Genomic DNA, 19,672 nt, shown 5'->3' on the forward strand with positions numbered 1-19,672 from the left:
TCACGCCATTTTCCAGTACTTAGAATGCTTCACCTGTTGAGTGTTGTCTGTGTTGTGCAGAATTAATGAAGTTATCCCAAATTAACTGTTAAACAACATATTCTATTTAAAGTGAGAATTTTAACTGGCCTGGTTTGTTTTTATACAGTGAGAAACTTCATGGATTATGGTGGTGATGATGGTGTTGTAATTCTCTGTGACAAAAAAGAGCATTGGCAAAAGATAAGTAGCCCCTAAACTGTAAAAAGAGCAGAAGAGAGCCACAACAGGATTTTCTTAATCTGTAAAGGACCTTAATATTGTCCTGTTGAATATGAATGGAAAATAGGTGGTAGGCAGTGTATATTTACTTAAAAGCACAGTCCGATTGAACTGTGTTGCCTTGATGTGAGAGAGGAAGAAACAGAAGAAAAGGAATTGTCCGAGGTGTCAGTAAGTTAGCTTCCTTTCTGGCATACCTGAAACACATAAGCCTTTTTAATCAGCTAAGTATTCCATGCTTTTAAGTATTGCTACAAAATTCACAAGCCTTGCATGTGTCAAAGTAGTATTGCCTGCCAACCTGTCTTAGAAAATGAAGCCTCTAGTCTCTTAACTGTTCTACCGTAGCCTGTATGATTATTATTTAAAATCACTGCTTTCTCACACAAGAAAGGAGCAAAGGGAGAAATCTCTGGAGTAGTTAGTGACAGTGTTGGTCACCATTTAACACTTTGTCTAGCTCTGTCAGCTACTTTGTAAATGACCGAGCGGGTGTTGTTTCTTTTTTAAAAATACACGTTAGAACCTTTTCCAACAATTTCTGTAGATGTATACATCTACTTCTGTTTATAAGTGCGTGTCTTCCTTCATGATATTTAAAGTAGCAAACGAGTTGTGTATATTCTAAAAGTTCAACTTCTTTCCCCTTTCTCCCCGTGATTTGTGTTTCATAGGAAAGACTCTGCTCAGGCGTGCTTTCCCAAATCTGCTGGAAGACCCCATATTTGAATCTACCAGCAAGTGTTGCAGAACAGAGTCACTATGCACTGTGTCGATGTGTATTAACACTAAGACTTGTGGCAAGCTCCCTGCTGGCCTGCCTAGAGTGTCTGAAGGTACAGGGCCTAGGCCTGGAGTTTGGGAGGCCAAAGCATTACGATCTGCATTGGTAATAGTCCACTGTCCCTCCCATAGCATTCATGGGACAAAGGGTTGGTTTGCTTTGGGCAGTAGGCAGAGGTATTCAGAAACTATTTTCCTTTCTCCTCAGCTCTTTTCCCCTCTACTAGTTCCTTCGTGGATTTGCAAGTGTCTGAAATAGTAATATATGGTATGTTAGCCTTTAAAATATGTAAAAAATATCTGTACTAGCATGGACTTCTAAATAGAAGAGGTTGTTGAGAGATTTGAGTATATTCCTTTAGCCCTTCATGAAAATGAGGGTTCATATTTTGCATTCATAAAGAATAATGAAAAAATAGGGTTTTTTTTAACACTGCATAGGAAAAGTTTTCTCTTTATGCTGGCTGTTGTATCCCACATGGGAGCTGCCATATCTGTGCTTACATATCTGTGTTGCATTGTTACTTGGTGTCTCAGTTCCAGGAGCAAATGAAGGAAATGCCATGAGATTATTGCATGAGAGAAGCTGTGCAGGGGCAGTTGCATCCAGCCAGCAGCAGAGTCCAAGATGACTTGTATCCTCATGGTATCTTGGGTCTTTCTTCCTAGCTGCTAATAATTCTACAAACTTGGAGGGCATGGAGGGAGGAAGAGGAATTTGTCTCTGTGTGTGGGTATTTTTCAAGCCGAATAAGTTAAGTTCCTGCTTCCAGGGCCTTGGGTGGGATCAGTTTTGTCTCTCTTCATTTCCATAGAATCATTTTGGTTGGACGAGACCCTCAGGATCATCGAGTCCAACCACAACCTAACCTAACTCTGGCAATAAACCATGTCCCTAAGAACCTCATCTAAATGCCTTTTAAAGACCTCCAGGGAGATTTTGCAGACGAAAGTCCCTTTCACCACACAGCCCCAGCACAGTCTTGTGCTCAGCCCATCTGCTGTTGCAAAGGAGGTTTGTAAACACCGTGACTGCCTCTCAGGAGCTCCCTATGGAGACATTTGTGGCTTTTTCGTGACTAGACCCAGCTCTCACACCCACAAGCCTCCATTCAGCTATTTCTGCATACCCTGCTGGATTCTCTTACACTCCTTCAAACTTGTCCCAGCCATGTGCAGGTTACTCTTAATTCTTTATCCACCACAACTAAGACAGGTAGTTGAGGAAATCGGGTCTTCCAGCTCTCCACTCACACCCCATTTGACAGCTTGTGCTCCCTCTGTTCATCCCAGCCACTCCAGGTTTTGTTCAACTCTCAAGAACTGGCTCAGGCTGAGCACTGGAAAAGGCTCTTGAGTCTTGCTGTCTGTGACCAGCACTCAGCAATCCTCTCTCCATTCCTTCCGTGGCAAGGGGAACATCTCTAAACAAGTAAACATTTCAGACTTTCATAGGTAGGTGAAAGCTACAGCTTTTCTTAGTCATTTTGTATTTTTAAACACGTGTGAAACTGATACATGCAGCTATTTTCCATACCTCTTTTCCATAATTAAGGTTTAGGCTAAGGTTCCTTAAACATCCAAAGGAACAGTTTCATTTACTCAGGATTGCCTTAGCTACCTGGAGAATTTACATACTTTTTCAACTATTATTTCCTGTGGAGGAAAGCAGCAAAGGTTTTGTCTTTATTGTGCCTGCAGCTTCCAGGGCAATTTTAAAGTAACAGCATGGGGAGGAAGAATCCTGAATTTTTATTGCTTTTCGATCAGCCTATCCTTCTTCCTATCTAGCACAGGTTTTTAATAGTGGTATAGCAGGAAAAGACGCTGAAGCAGTTTCCATTAGCAGATAGAAAGCATATTTTCTTCCTAAATGTTAATCAGAAAAATGTTGCTTACTCTATAAAGCAGAGTGTGAAGATAGATTCTTCTAATGGCTGGAGTGCTCCTAAGTAAAGCGTTCACTCTAGTAGTAAAACCTTTTCCCACAGGAAGGTTCAGTAAACTGGCTACCTCTGTCTTGCCTCTGAATATACATACAGTTTTGCTTGTGAGAGTTCAGGAGCTGACATCTGAACTGTGCGTTTTACTTCAGGTACCACGTATAGGGTGAACAAAAGCTGGAAAAATTGATCTTTGTTTTTAAGTTGTGAAAGCTAGTGCCATTTAGAATACCTCTGAGACCTAATTCAAGTGTATCCTGTTTTTATATCTATAACTCTGGCATGGCTTGACTGTAGGTTAACTTCTATTCATTTAGCATAAAAAAATATGTTGTACCTTTTACGCATGCCGATCTTCTCCCTCTAACAAGACCAAGTCTTGCTGGACTTGCTGATATCACTATGTTAGCGAAATCTGCAGTAGAGCTGCAATTTGTATTGGCAAAATGCTTTCTTCCACAGGAACTTCCCCAGCTTCCTAAATGAAATATAAAATCTCCTTCTTTTGGTATAAAAATGTCAGTTAGGATTGTGATTCTTTGAAGTATTATATCAGGAAGGATTTATAGCATAGACCTGGTCTTTTAAATCAAGTGTTTAGCTTGAATATGTAAGATAGGCACTGCTGAAAAATTGAGTAGATTGAAGGGAACATTTGCTTTCTGCTTTGAAGTTATAGTTAGGATGGAATTAACAACTGTATTTCCAGGAAAGGAGCCTGTTCTACAGTATTGTTGGACTGAATTTGCACGTCAGGTTGAGGAATCTGGTGTAGGGCAGAAATAAGGAAGGCTTTTCTGAATTTTGAGTAGTATACCTCATATTTAGAAAAAATAACTGGAAAATAGTCCTGTGGTTTTTCTATCCCCAAAGCAAATGGCTCTGTGATTTAATATTACGTAGCTTTCCTTATCCATGTTATAAATTGGTATGATAATATTTTACTTCCACTTAAATATGGTGTCATAGATGCCCGAATTCTGACACCATAAGTAATGTCAAATGCTAAGTTACTCTGGTTCCATGAGTGCTTCTTCTGGCCAGATTTGGGGATGCTGGTGATATCTGGGTCTAAGGAAAGTTCTAATGCAAAGTTCTGTGATTTATTTTAGTAACACAAGCTTTTATCTATGACAACTCATGACAGACCTCTGGCTGGACACAACAGTAAATAATTGTCACACGACCTCAGGAGCAGCTAGAAAAGAACAGAACTAAGGTGACACTTGGAAACTTGGAGTGTATTTTGAAGCTTGCTCAGTATTTTGATAATCTTTGACAAGTTCTAATATGTTAATAGATAAGATAATGTGCATATTGGAAATGCAGGGTTTTACCTGAGGCAACTGTCTATTTCTTCTGCTCTGCTAATTTTGCAGTGACAGAAGGCAGATCTTGGATTCCACATAAAGCTCTTTGCTGCTGGAAAAATTCTTGTTAAAAAAAATCAAAACAAAACATATCTTTACAAAAATAGATTTTTATTGTTACAATAATTTAAAAGATTTTTCACCATTTCTGAACAAACAATATTGTAAGAGGAATTATCAGTAATAGATCTACAGGCACAAGGATTGTCATGGCTGTGTTTCCCATTGCAGGTGTTAGGTTTGCTTCACTTATCTGCATTTTTGCAAGCTATCCTAAAATGACAGCAGAAGTATACTTTAGTCTTTGAAGGAGGTAATTACTCAGTGAAGCTTCCGAAGATGACAAGTCAGGAAGGAATAATTCTTCATTCTGTGTGGACCCAATCTCAGAAGTACTTGCACGTTTTTGTTGTCACAATGGTTCAAGTAAGTAAAACGCACATTCGAATAAATGCAAGATCATTCCATTAAACCACGGCCTGTCCCTGCTTCAAAATAAATTAATTTTGTCATTAATTAGAATAAGAAAAACTCTTAGAAAAGTGTAACCTTCTCTACATTAAAGAAACAGTTGCAGAAACATTGCATATTCTTGGGAATTTCTGGAGACCCAACATAGCTCAGTTTCTAATATTTAAAGCACTATTTTAAAAATATGTCTGAGCAAGTCTAATATGAATTGGTCTAAATTTCTTTAATGTAGGAAGGCTTTAGATTCAAAGAGCATCTCTTAATTTTCTGCAACTGTAGTTTGCATTCATCTATTTACAAGAAAACGTTTGCAATGCATCTGTAATATCAAATGATAGCAGCTAAAACTTTGGATCTCTGAAAGGAAGCAAACCAATCCACCTGGGTACCTCATAAAGTACTTTTCATGGATCCCAAGTTGCAAGGATGTAATAAAGTAATATAAATTATCCCGTAATATAAAAATTATTATAGGTCCTAGCTATACACTGTGATTTCATATGGCCTACCAGAAGTTCCCAAATCCCACAGAAGTTCAATGGAATTTAGGTGACCAACTCCAGTAGATTTCATCCTTCATTTGTGTTACTTCAGGATACCTAGTGAATATTTTGGAGAACAGCATATGATTGCACTTAGAGACACATTCACAGAGCCTGATTTTTCATGGGCAATGTACTAACACTCAAAATCAGAGCTCTCCCAGTGACTCAAAGCCAAGTTCTCAGAACTAAGACTTCAGAAAGCTCTTTTTTTTCCTGACTCTTGCCCTTAGTTAATTTCTACTGTCTGAAATACAAAACTTCATCATTGTGCTTAAATGACTGCATTAAGCCTATTAAGTACAATTCAGTCATTTCTAAAACTGTTTCAGGTATGGCAAAATGTAGATCATCTCCAAATAAAATGCTCTAAATTATAAGAGAAAAGCTTCTTGTGTGCATCTTCCCCATAATCTTAAAATATTAAAGCCAAAGCAGTGCTAACTTAGTAGGGTAGAATGAATTGCAGTCTTTCAGTCTATTATTCTGATAGTCCATTTCCAAAGCTTTATTTTCTTCATTTAACTAAAGGCAAAGTTTTCTGTAAAAATGGCTACATCCAGCAATAAAATGGATGGAAACCTTTTTCACTTGCTATGGAAACAGCAAGGTTTAAGTGCATGAGGTGATGTACAGTTAGGCAAAATAACGCACTATCTATTATTACTGCTTATTGGATTGCAGTGGCTCACAGAGTTTCACATACCAGTTTCTGGATGCCAATCTCGGAGAACTGGAAAAGTTTCTCTATCATATGATTTAATCCAGAACAAATTTCAGGTTCTCAGCTCTGTGATCTACTGCATTAATCTTCCAAGGCAGACTGAGAACTTTCATTACCTTTTTAAGAAAATCATATGAAAATGTGGGACACTAAAGAAAAAGAAACTAGGTTCATTAGTGTAGCAAAACTATTTTTTGCATTGACTGCCCTAGCTTTTCTCGTCTTTTCTTTGCTGACAGGTAATTTCCTATTACATCTTGGTAAGGGTTTTGAATAATTTCATTGTCATACCCTGTACTTTGACTATAGGAAGTAGAAACTTACACAAAAGCTTTAGAACAAATTCTGTATACCCTTGGCCAGCAAAACCCGCCCGTGCCCCTAATTCTAGTAGCATTGTAATTTTAATGGTCAGTTGCTAATGAGCAATTACACAGGAATACAGAAAATACCAGACGGGCATTTACCTTTAGTTACGCTGCCTGCTGTAGGCGTAGTCATTTTTTTGTTTCCTTTTTGTGATGTTTAGCACAAGACGGTCCTCATTCATCACTAGAGGACCTGGGCATTACTGTGTTCAAATAAATTGCAATGAAGGCTCAGTTATCAATGATGGTAATGATACGTTTTTAGATCGCTGTTCAGTCTAGCTCAAGTGTAGGGCACCAGCCCGACCTAAGGGTCACTGCAGTTAGTGAACCTAAAGTAGTACTACTTGACATTCAGATCCTTCCTTGGGATTTTTTGTTTTGTATGCTCATTGAGGATGCAATGTGAACTGTAATAATTTGTTAGAATAACCTTGGCCATTTTAAAAATACTTTAGCAAAATGCAGGCCTTTTGACTCTGAATTCTGCAAACAATAAATCATCTCATTGATATTCTTCACTGTTCAATCTAATGTCAGACACTGAGAATGCAAATTGATTATTTTTATATTTTTTTTTCACCCTGGAAGAGAAATTTTGATCCATCTTAAGTCGTAACTTATTCACTAGACACTGTGATTCCTGTATCTGACCTAAGGAGTCAGGCAGTAAATAGTCATTGAAAGGCACTGCTTCACCTTACTCCGCCCCCACCTCTGCAAATCTTAATAAATTTGCCAAGTCTTTTAACACGGGTTTCATTTCACTAGACTGATCTTGTGCTATAAAGCAGTTAGTGTGGAGACGTATGTGGAATTTCAAACCTGAGGTGCATTCATATTGCTATAAAATGTCTCCTACTGTATGAAGTAGTTGTGTAATTAAAAAAACCCCAAACAACTAACTTCTATATTTCACAGTACCTGTTTCTTCTGCCCCCTCTTCCCCTTGCCCTATTTCCATACCTTCTTCCCTGGAACTAGCCGCTCTTACCACCAAATTTGATATGTTTAAAGTTGAAATGTTCCCTACAAAAATGAAACCCTTTTTCTTTTCCCACTCCAATAATCTCTGCTGGAAAAAAAAGTTCATTACAGGAGTGTCCAAGGATAAAAATAGGCAAACAAAAAGCTCAAGTTTTAAGATGTTTCTATGTTCATTGAGATAAGGGTTCAGGAACAATTCAGCTTGAACTACAAAATCCCTGAAGACTGTGTTTTTCCTTTTTTTGAGGCTAATTCTCTTCATCCTGAATATTATTTGCTAAGTATCATAGAAGAAAAACATAATTTTAGCTGTGACTTGTACTTGTAGGTTGATTTTTGATGTAGGACTCTTTGACAAAAGAGAAAATGATGGGGTAGTAGAAAAGCAACCTCTTCAAGATGTTAATCAGCATCAGTCTTCCTGTTAAATATTTCCTCCCTCGGGTCTTGAAAAGGTGATGGCTTTTGGAGGACAAAGGTTCTCAATATCATCTGTGTGCTGTACCAGATACTGTGGCTTCTGTCAATCACTTGTGAGTTTACCTTGCTTGCTACAAACCACAATAGATGATTATTCTGTCTGCTTCAGCAAAACTGTCTCAATGGGCCTTTGTGTTCCTAAGCGTATGTCATCTTCCCGAGATAATTAGATGGTACATATCCTTTCTGACCTTTTGCTTCTGCTAGCCACCATTCTTTATTGCCACTCAGGTCAGAAAACCGAAGTATCCTAACCTTCTGGTACTCCTGAAGACTGAGTTCTTGATCATTTCTTGCTTGAAATGCGTAAACGGCATAGAAGGTCTGAAAAAGGAAAGCCACAAACCTCAAAATCTTAATTCAGAAATGTAGTCACATCATGCCCTGTCGTTGTGTATTAGTGTGAATTCTACATACAGAAAAATTGTAATAATGTATACAAACCAGTGCATAACTGCATTGTCTGTAATTGCTGGGCAAACTACAATGACCAGGACCAAAATAAAAAGTAAAACTGAAGGATCTAGGGAATTCTGCAGGGGGAGGAATGAACCAAGCTCCAAATCCTCATCACTTTACTACACTAGTAAGGTTTTCAGCTCACACCAGGTGCCTGTTTCTGTCACACCAAGCAGCCTTGGACTGGTCAGAGATTTTTCCAGCAACGTTTCCTCAGGGAGAACCACCTTTCCTAAAGCTCCTGTACTGAAATGTAGTATACAGGTCAGTTCTGTGCCTTGCTGATCAGCATTGCCACATCTTTCTCATCAACAGTAAGTGGAAAATCTCCCAAATCGAGCTATTTTGCAGGTTCCTGTTTCATAGGAGAACCCTGAGGTGTCATACGTAGTGTGGGGTAATGCAATGGTGTGTGCGACTCACAGTTTAACTGGTAGTTTTCCTACCTTGTAGCTATCTAGGAAGACAAAGAGCAGAGGATAATGAGTTCCCATGTCATACTAACAGATTAGTGTATCTTCTACAGTGTAAAAGGAAAGCGTTTAATTTATAAGCAGTATAGTTCTAGATCTGAAACAGGAAAAACAAGAAGACAGGCACAGTGTGTATTATACTTACATGCTGATCATCCATATCCTGAAAAACATCAGTCTCTGTGCCATTAGTTGTGGGGTTTTCACACAATTGAAAAGATGAGCCGCTGTCACTCTTCTTGTGCCCCGGACTACTTGTGCTGCTGTCAGCAGAGGGCCGTGAAGAGACAAAGAGGCTGATATTATCAAAATCGTCATCACCGAAGCCGTTTTCTGCTATGTCCTTCTGCGCTTTGGCTGGATTGTAAGGCCTCAGGAAAGAGGAATACACATACCCTTTATGGACTAGACACAAGAATAAAAAGAGAGAAAATAAACAGCAAAATACTGCTAAAACCATTTCAAAACCAACCATGTTATGCAGTTGTCAGTATGACAGAGGCAAACAGATGGGGCCAGAGTGACAAGAAATCAATATCCCAAAGGGAAGCTGCTATTGGGATGTTTGTGCGGAGAACTTACTCCCTGTGTCAACAAGCCATCTGCTTGTACTTCCGAAGGGGTCCTTCTGCTCCACAGCAGCCACCAGTTCCCCTTCGTGCAAATCAATATCGAATTCCTGTGTGGCGTTGCACTTGCGCTTAGCTTGGTATAGCGATTCTGTGCTGTACGTAGACAATAGTTTGGACCTATGGCTTTCTGTTTGATGTGGGGATTCGAGCTGGAAAGCAAAAAAAGCATTCATTGGGAATGATGCGGAGGCCGTTTCTAAAGCAACACGGATGCATAAACACCAGCATGGGCTGCATGTGGCAACTGACCCAACATTTTTACATATACATCAAAGAGTGACTTACACAGCTGTATGTAACCAAATCTCCTCTGCATATGCAGCAAGAACCTGTCCAACTACTATATTAATCGGTGGACAACAAAGGGCAGATTTTAAAGAAATGTAGGAACTTCACTAATGAAGCATCTCTTTTTCTGCTGCCCTCCAAGTACCTGTGTTCACTATGAGAGCTGTCATTTGCTTAATTGTTTTTCTATAGCAATGATCTTTGAATTCATACATAGTACAACAAAAACAAAACAAAAATCCAGAAATCGGCTGAGGTGTCGTAAAGTCACATGTAAACTGGATATTCTCAGTCTTCTGCTGTGGGGGTATATGTGTGTATATGTACATGTGTATATGTGTGTAAACACTAGTACACGCAGCCACAGCTGAGGGTGGGAAACAAAATGTTCTGAATTAGAAGACTAAGACAGACTGTAAGAGTATTTAAGAAAAGCGATCGAAGTTTACATATACAGCCTTAGACTTAACATGTGCTTAAAGACCTAAGGATAATCAGAGATAATTTCAAGTGTATTTTCGAGATAATAACATGAAAAGAGAGTGAAAAATCTTCAGAAGTTACCAGTCAACAGAACAGCTCCGTTCCAACAACCCAATTCACAGCTCCAATGAAGAGACCAAGCCCAAACCTCCAGGTGGCATAAAAATGGGTTTGTTTCAGAAGTGATCAAAAGATGATGCTTCCTACATGATTTGGATGTGTGGTACTCACTGGAGAAGGGACAGGTTTCTTTTTATCCCAGCTCAATTTTCTCTCAATAAAGGTTGCACTGCTGTTTTCTTTTACAAAATTCAGCTTCTGAACCTTCTCCATCAACTGGTTCTGTACTTCACAGATGCTTGAGGAAGACAGCTGCAAACACAAAGGTGGGTTAGATCTCATAAACAAGATAGTAAGGAGATTTGAGAGTGCAGATTTGGTTTAATGGGCTGAATGCTAGGAGTCAAGAAATCTGACAAGTTATTGCTATCTTCTGTAAAGCCCTCATTGTGCTAGGTACGAGTTGGAAAGAACAGTACTTGCTTAAAGAAAGTTTCTAGTGATTGCTATTAGATTTAAAACATTGCAAGTTAAATAATTGAAAAATATTCTAAACAGTGATGAAAATGATCAGCCTTGCACTCAGGCTACTCAGCCACCTGCTTTCACAAACAAATGTGCATTTCAGGAGCTACAGGAGTGGCCAATGTGCTGTAAGGCTTGGAGCAGCTTACCCTACAGCCCTGTGTTTGCAAACAGGTTGAAAATAGTTGGATAAGCTGAAGATCTGTGGTGTTGAGTAAGTGCTTTTGGTCTATGCCTAACCCCAAATGTACTTGCTGATGTAAACAGGAAAATTTTAAAAATAATTTTGTAGGCAGAACCTCATAGAAAACAATGCTTGATACAACACCTTTCGAAACATGTAATGGTCAAATTACAACAATGCAATTTCTTTGTGCAAGAAAAGCCTTCATTTTCCCATTAAACAGCTCAGCTCTATGTTTCGATCCTGACCTTTCTTTCTTAATTTTTCATCTGCCCCTGACAATGAAATGCTGTGTTCAAGCCTTGATGGAAAGGAACGCTCCAGAATTGCCTGAATCCAATGGGTTTCCTATATAGCATCTTGCTGCAGTTCAGGTGAGTGGATTTGGAGGTGTGGAAGGCATTGCCCTCAGGGGGGGTTCAATTCCTCTAGGCAAAAGTACAACAAAACTGAAACACTGCCTGATTTTCATACCAATTCAGAATAATTTTTCAATCTTCAGGTAATTATCATAGTGCCCAGAAAGAGTAGAGTGGGCTGGAGGAGTTAATGCCCTTCTGTGTAGCTCAGGCATCTTTGGTATCTTTGGCTCAATAAAGCTGTTCTTTACGGGCCTAGAGATGTCTGCAGGAGCTTCTGGAGCGTATTTGGTTTCAAAAGCAACTTGCTTTTGATTGGAATTATTTAATCAGATCTCCTAACCTGTCTCTCTTTTGCAGATCTAGCAGTAACAGGAGTCTTAATGTACTTTCTTAGAATTCATCTTCCCGTGTTTTCTGAGCTACTCTGAGTAGATGCTAAGAAACAAAGATTAGGATGCTAGCAGCTGCCTCCTTTTGGCTTTACTGTAATGTTCTTGCCATTACTATCTCTGGAACAGCTGCTTTAGGATCATTTTCAATGAAAAGTCCAAGCCTGCCAAAAATTAGGCTCAGAACTTAACCTTTGCTGAGCCTGCGAGGAAAAAAGAAAACCCCAAACCTGACTATGCTCAGCAGAGCAAACAAAATCAGTATAGCTCACAGGTGTGTCCACCACATAACCATAGTGAAATCACACAGAAAGAAAAAAGACAAGTAAAGGCAGAGCTGCATCATCTGTTTCTAATGTACTTACTGGAACAGGCACCACGACAGCAGAATGTGATTGAAGCGCTGCAGACATAATATTCCTGAGGAGGGTGATGAAGAAATACAAGCAGTTCAACACAATCTTTTTGGCCGCTCTGTTGAATACCTGAAGTTCTTCCACTAGCTGTGCATTTAGAGCCTCATATTCTTTCTTCGCCAGGTCCAGCTCTTCTCCTGTTGACCTCTGAAGGCAGCTGTTGTAGTCCAACAGCTTGTCATAGCGCTTCTGGATGAGCTTCTGCGGGCCTGGAAACACGGCTTGTAGTGCTGAGAGAGGAGTCAAAACAAGCTTGTCCAGCTGAGCCATCTGGAAAGGTATAAACCAGGCCTACTTACCACTTTATTCATGCCGTTCTTCAGACCCAGGTTAATCCTGATGGTAGCCTGTCAAGTAATCAGTTAATGACTCTTCCCAAAGCGTTGCTGTCAAGTGGAGTCCAGTATGAGCTACAGTGGTCCAATAAAACTGGGATTTCTATAACTGGAAGGACCATGCCCGTATCCAGTCTAGAGGCAATGAGGTCCCATTAAATAGCAGTATTGCAGTCTTGAATGCTAACAAAGCCCTTTGTTTTATTTTATTCTGGAAACAGCTGTAACTCAATTCCTTTTTAAGCAAACACAAACCATCAGTTGATTCGATTAAATTACGTTATGCTTGTTGGTTTTATCTCTAGTAACCACCAGAATTAGACACCTGGTAAAATAAAATAAAGTCTTTCTCAGACTTTTCCATTAGTCTCTAATTGTCTCAAGGGATTAATATTGCATGAAATAAAATTTATTTTTTGTAAGTCACTTATTCAAATACATCAGAGGCTTGCAGTGAGTGAAACTCATCAGCATATTAAAGCTCTTGGACATTCTTTGTGATTTAAGTTGTTGGGCTGAAAGTGAGAATAAAAGAGCAGCTGTCCCTCTACCCTCTGTAACACACCACAGTAGAGGACACATCCATTGTAGCACTAGAATTGTTCTCCCAAGGCCAAGATGATGTGCAGTGAGTATATATATATGTATATATTTACATGTATAACATATATATACCCAGAATAGCTGGGTCATGAGCCAATAGGAGTTACAAATCTTTTTCTGAAAAAGTTTTCTGTTTCATCTTTTGTGGAATTGCTTCTACTTTTCGTGGATGTTTCTGAAGATGGGGCATCATCCAGACTGGACACACTCACCACTGCAATGACAGAGGGGAACTCTTCTGCTCTTCATGCACTCATCCATTGTAATGACATTGAAAATATCTTTCTGATTATTGAGTTTCTTAAATGCAGAAACTTCAAAGGAAAGGAAATACATCTTACTTCCCTGTCATTATCTGGGAGGATGTGGTCTATCAAAGATCCTTCTTTTTCTTGGCAGACTCTATTTTCAGTGTTTGGAAAGGATTAAATGGCTACATTTTAGTCAGCACAAGCATAGGAAAGTATAAGAAAACCTCCACCTCTGAATTTTTCCAGCTTGAGCAGCTGTTTGGAGAAGCAGCCTACCCCATTTGGAAGAGACATTTTAGTCTATCTTGGTAGGGCCAGGCATTATAGTTCATTTGGACCCTGAAAGCAACTGCTTTTTAATTCCTATGAGCTATATCCAGATTTTTCATGGTTTCCTTATATGAAGGATAGTAACTTACCTGAAAAAGTAATAAAGCTGAGATTTTCACAGATCTGTGATTCCGGGAGGTAATAGTTCATGAGCATCACAAAGATCACAGAAGTCACTCTAAAACCAGAAGTGTTGGTAACAGAAGTAGCAAAGCAGAGATCTACTGCTCTTGGTCGAAGCTCAAGTGAAACGTGCAAATTTGGCACAAAGATTTCAGAATTTACCTTGAGAAATTTTCTTCAGCTCTTCTAGGAAAAGCACAGTGCACTTACGCTGAATTTTATCTTATTTCTTACAGAAACTCAACCAAAAACCCCACTCATCTTTCCCAATGGATTCCTATTTATTTTTCCCTCTTTTCTGTCCTGAGTATTCCTCACACACACCTGTTTTCTCACACATACAGGTAGTTGTGTAACACTGGATAATGCATAAACTTACAAGGTCTTCACAGAGATTTGCAGAGTTGTTCTGTTTTTTCAAACATTCATCAACTTCATCTTTGTCTTGCAAGATTTCCTGAAGCCCAATTATATTCTGTGCAGCCAGATGTATGGAATCCTAAATGAGAAGATGGTAGCAAAATTAAACTTTATTGCAATTTGTTTTAAAATACTGCATTCACTCATGCAGATACTGCAGTAATACTGAAATAGAACTATTTTCCGTGTCTGATACCTGTGCAGTTTCCAGCCGTTGTGGGATTGTTTACTATGAAAACATTTCCCTGTGCTTGGTATATTTTCGATGTGCACTATTTAAGAGTGAAGTTGTTAATGTTCAGCTGAAAAAATTATGCTCTCTCAAACAACCTTCTTGTCTGTTTTGGGCAAACTTATGCTTTGAGGGGCCTCGTGCATCTACTATGTTGTAAGTTGTCCAGAAGAGGGACAAGCAAGTTACAAGCCAACCCACATCTTCAGAGAGGAGGAATAAAGCAAAGACATTTACAGCACCTGAGCACTCTGCACATCTAATTCCAGCCCTCAACACAACCTAGCAACAGGATGAAGGAAACAGTCCTCACAGCCAAAATATATGTTTTAGGACATTTTAATTCACGTGGCCGCAACTCAGTTGTTCCATTTTTAATGGGAAGCAGCTGGTGATGCACTGCAGCAGATGTGCGGGACCCAAATGACAGCTTCATGCAGTGACTGAAAGTAACTGTGCCACCAGACAGCACCTTCTTTTCTGCACTGCACCCATGGGTCTGTGTGCAAACAACTTGTGTAAGGGGGAAAATGCAGAGAAGCGTGGCATTCGAAACTTCTTTACCATGGGCTCAGTAATGCAGGAACACCACAGCTCGTTTATTTAATACTGTGATGTAGACAGGCCTGCTTATAAATAAAGTGGTGTTGCCTAACCAGTGGCAGATACGTGAGTTAAACCGCTTACAGACATGGTTTGTGGCCACAGATTTCAAAAAGGCCTGTACCCACCTGTAGTTGTTGCGAGGAGAGTGAAATGTTCTTCACGCACGATTTCACAGTCTTCTCTAAGCTTTGGAACAACTTTTCTTCCTTATTAAAAGTTTGATCTTTTACCTAAAATAGATGTTTGTGCTGTTACTTTGGCAGCCTGAAAGAGCCTGGTTAATCACAGAATCACGGAATGTTAGGGATTGGAAGGGACCTCGAAAGATCATCCAATCCAATCCCCCTGCCTGGTTAATGAAAGAGATGCCCAGAGCACTTTTGGAAAAAATCCCAAACCTTCCCTGAACTCCTCCCTTTGAAAACAGAACAGATTGGCCTCTAATTCTCCCAAGATCCAGTTTTAATCCAAGAAAAGTCAAAGGCACAGGGCGACATGCCAGAGGATTTAATTTTTAGTTTTTGTGGAAGCGGGGAGTTGCTTTATTACAAGCACACCCACGTGTGCCAATGAAACTCTTCATTTTCGATACGCTGTTGCTCCATTTGAGGAAACAATAGTGAAAATGGTAAGATAATTTTCCATCGTGCTGTTTTGTGGGTGATGGGGAGATTTCCCCCAGGCTGGCTGCAGGTGGAGCTGTTACCTGCTAGAAACCTTTAGCAGCTGGAAATAGGCTTGGGCTTGCTAATGCTAGCTGAAAAAACCCAACAAACCAGCCCTGAAAATGCGTTTATTTCTGCCTACCTTTTACTTGAGAAATTTGAGAAATGTCAAGTCTCTTTTTCAGTGGTCACAGCATGTTTCAGAGATGTGAACTGAGAACTTTCTTAGTCTAATTAAGCAGGAGAGAGGGCTGAATCTTTAACAGATGTATCTTGGTTCTTAAAATGCTTCTCAAACCAAACAAAACAACCCCCCCACAAAACAACAGAAAACAGAAGCTTCAACAGAAAAAAAAAAAAAAAAAATCACATCTCCTCTTAATGGAATTTGATTCCCTCGTTTTTCTTGACTTTCTAGCCTTGCCCATTCAGAATACAAAAATTTCCACTGTTCAAATAAATGAACAGAAAAAGAAAATGGGGGTAGTTTGCATCAGAGAAAGGGGGAAACCACTGATAAAAAAACAAACGGAAAAAAAAGACACATATCTTCTATAGTCACATGTAGAAAGGCAAGTGACCTTCTACAATCAGCCATCTAATGCGGTGAGGTGCACTGCATGTCATTTTCAAGGTCAGTTGTAATTGATTTTCTTTGAGATTTAGATTTAAGCTTTCCTGAAAATGTTTATCCTGCTAGGTTTTGAATTACAACATCAAAATTATGAAGGAGTGGGGGGTTTTTTGCCACCTGACACCCGTCAGACTTATCACAATGTTCTTTGCGTCTGGTAGTTTTGACGGTTCCTGTTCCTTACACATGAGGCAAACCCCATGGCCTTTCCTAATCAGAAGTATTGATCATCTTCCTTGGCGGATTCAGAACCTGAATGTTATAACGTGGAGCAAGACGGATTGAATGTTTTCTCCGCACTAAGAATAACTATTGCTGGTCTATTGGCAAAAAGCTGATCTCAGGCTGAGTTTCACAAACCTACCGGTCGCTTCCTCTTGGCGATCAGATCAGAAGTCTGAGAAACTCAGATAAAAAAGAAAAAGGTGAAGAAAGCATTGCGTTATTTTCTGTTTCAGTCACAAAGATCTTTCCTGTCTTCTGTGACAGTCAGAAAATGACTTTATAAATGACGCAGAAAATAAAGCAACACCACAAGCTCCATATCCAAAATGTTTCAAAAAAAAAATACCCAGTGCAACAGCAGAACTGAAGCTGTCAATGCAAATCTGCATTTGGATCAGTAAGTACCTGAGGTTCTCCCCCCGTCAGTATTTTCAGGTGGCTGGTGACCCTCTTGGATTTCTTGCTAATGGAGTGGATATTCAGTCGGGAAAACTTCTCTTTAAGGGTTTCATCATCATCATTCCTCTTATACTTCAGCACTGCAGACAGAGAATTTCGTGAGACTAATAATCTGTATTTGCAGGGCTTTTTACAGGGATGGGCACACAGATATGAAACCATTTGAGAGCAGACACTTTGATGTCACTTGCTGTAATCCTGTGTGAAAATGCTTGAGGTGATGAAAACCCTGTTATCAACACTAGCCTTGGGAAGAGTGAAGTTAGGGCTTCAATGTGGCAAGTCTGTAAGAAATGTTGCTATCACTGCGTCTTAATTATTATCAGCGTTTGCAACTGCATTGTGGACAATAAACATAGATATAGCATGAATTCTTTCATCATTTTCATATTTCTGGATTTACCGGTCAGATAACACAGCTGGCTGAGGACAAGTGACCTCAAGGCATCTGTTACCTTCTTGAAACCCAGAGTATTACACAACCTGGGTAGCACCAGCCAAAAACTGTTGTAGTGATATGACTGGAGTTGAAACTTCTCTTGTAATTGCCAGCCCAAACCTACAAAGACAGAGAACTTTTTGTGCCTTTTCTTACCTAAATCTTTCCTCCTTTTAAGTTCGTTGATGTTCACATTAATATTTTTCATAGCAAAAAGGGCATTTTCTAGTGCCTTGTGGTCAGGGTGAGAAGTAGGAGTTGAATTCAAGAGTTCGCAGAGTAACAAGGGATATTTCATCACCCGTTGTACTGGTTTGATCATCAGGGATCCCATGTCCATTAGATTTGGCTTTCCTCTGTAATTTATACAAAAACAATGTCACATAAGGATAAACTCCCTGAACACAAAAACTTCTTATTTTTGTCTAGCGATTGAAGCTGCTGCCTTTTATATCCTTCAGTTGAGCTTTCAACTACAAGAAAATTTCAAAACCAGAGCGGTGCTTTGCACTGAGTCACAGAAACGCAATTACCACTTAAGTCAAAAAATAAGATACATCTGTCAGGAACACGGGCCGTTGTAAACAAACCCCTCCGTTCACCCCCTCAATGAGAAACACACGCCAGATCTCAGTTTTCTGTATTTTCAGCAGTCTGCCAGACTATTGCTTAGACATCACCTCTGAAACAGTCCCACTCAGTCTGAGGGTGCGTGTGGTGCAAGTTACACACCGCAACACCCAGGAAGGGACATGTAGGTGGAAGAACAAATAACAGGAAGTTTGAGAAACACATATGAGTGGGGACATTACATCTTGCTCTGGCCCCTCAGGCTTAAAACTGCAATATCTCTGCTGCAAGTAACTGGCATGCCCGTTCATGGCTGCATCGCTTCCCACAATGTTTCTCAACTCACTACAGCGACTTTTAAGCTTTACTGTCATTTACCTGTGGGTTTTCTTTGCTGGCTATTTCTAACAATGCCTGAGCTTCCAAAGGATACCAGATCTGGCTTGGGGAAATGCTGAACAGAATATTCACCCAGGTTTGATCCAACCTGCTGGAAGTCACCTTACACCAAGGCAGGAGCCTGGGGTGGCAGAAGGATGAGGGTAGGAAAGCCGCAGCTTCCCCTGCGGGCACAGGGATGCTCTGCAGCTCCAGGCTTGTTCCTTTGCTCACACTCTCTAGGCTTGAAGGCGAGAGGCTGTACAGTTTGCAGGCCATCACAACAGCCTGGGAGAAAACAGGAGCCAAGCCACACATGCCTTCATTACCTTCCACGTGGATGGTAGAAACATGGAGCAGGTAACACCAGGTGGCCAAGCTCTAGAGTCAGGCTCAGTCATTACTGAGGGTCCAGCAGACATGCCTTGTGTCTCCTCATTACAGCACGTTCCTGAGCAAACCAGACAAGGCTCTAGCACCATCGCTGGTATGAACTACCTGTGACGCCCAGACCTCCCCTTTGCAACTGAGCGTGAGCTGGTGGTGACAGAGTGAAGGGCAGTAAAGCAGAGCAAGCATTGTTGGGTTTGCACGCCCAACAAGGCTGCTTCGGACATGAAAAGCTTGTTTGAGGTTAACCATGCAAGAGCTAATGCTAGGAGAAGAAGGATTCCTGCATGTGAAAAGGTGGAATAACACAATGTTGAAGGAAAGCACAAAAAATAGGGAACAGCCACTAGGTTTTGCAGGCTGACATCTATTGTTTTGTGCAGCAGGAAGAGTAAGAAAAAAAAAGCTTTCATTCCCACTTTTATATGTGTAAAAAGTACAAGAGCCAATCCTTACTGCTGACTAATTAACTAACAATTTGAATGCCTTTGAGAAGAGACATCTGCATATTTAAAGCATCTCTCTCGCACAGGCATTATCTGGAAAAAAGTTCTGCATGAAAAAAATTAACAGTAGATGCCTTTTAAGGCTTCTTGATGTCCCCAAACCTTCTCATCATTTCAATCCCCCTCATTTCCCCTGTATCCTACATTAAATATAGAGAGCTATTTTCCCTTCTTTTTAGCTTCTGGCAGCAATAATGAAAAAAAATCTTAAATTGTTATTGTTTTCTCTGAAAAGCCCCATGAATGCAAATCTCTAAAAGCTGCCTCATGAATGGAAAAATCTTCAAGTGTCTTCTTTTTATATAG

At 39.9% G+C, this 19,672-nt stretch overlaps 2 protein-coding genes across 12 annotated transcripts in view; one reads left to right on the forward strand and one right to left on the reverse strand.

The window, feature by feature from the left end:
- Positions 1 to 19,672, forward strand: part of INTS12 (integrator complex subunit 12) — a 45,602-nt gene that overhangs the window by 15,756 nt on the left and 10,174 nt on the right. Inside the window, exons 9-14 of one of the 11 annotated variants that reach the window (XR_011738927.1) lie at positions 149 to 2,499; positions 4,100 to 4,206; positions 4,589 to 4,783; positions 10,580 to 10,650; positions 10,953 to 11,407; positions 12,324 to 12,478. The gene's annotated coding sequence lies outside the window, so the exon portion shown is untranslated. Of the gene's footprint in view, positions 1 to 148; positions 2,500 to 4,099; positions 4,207 to 4,588; positions 11,408 to 12,323; positions 12,479 to 13,319; positions 15,282 to 19,672 lie in introns of those variants that run through there. The other 10 variants (XR_011738922.1, XR_011738926.1, XR_011738924.1 and 7 more) reach the window with 10 other exon arrangements.
- On the reverse strand, positions 8,068 to 17,856 carry LOC136101286 (rho guanine nucleotide exchange factor 38). The gene is made up of 8 exons (XM_071808367.1): positions 17,679 to 17,856; positions 17,030 to 17,163; positions 14,222 to 14,341; positions 12,270 to 12,470; positions 10,496 to 10,636; positions 9,444 to 9,642; positions 9,007 to 9,266; positions 8,068 to 8,253 (listed from the first exon to the last, which is right to left on the reverse strand). Exons 1-8 carry the CDS (start codon positions 17,854 to 17,856, stop codon positions 8,068 to 8,070), a joined length of 1,419 nt encoding a protein of 472 aa, XP_071664468.1.

This window comes from Patagioenas fasciata, chromosome 4 (assembly GCF_037038585.1).
Source record: "Patagioenas fasciata isolate bPatFas1 chromosome 4, bPatFas1.hap1, whole genome shotgun sequence".
In the NCBI taxonomy this organism is placed as follows: Eukaryota; Metazoa; Chordata; class Aves; order Columbiformes; family Columbidae; genus Patagioenas; species Patagioenas fasciata.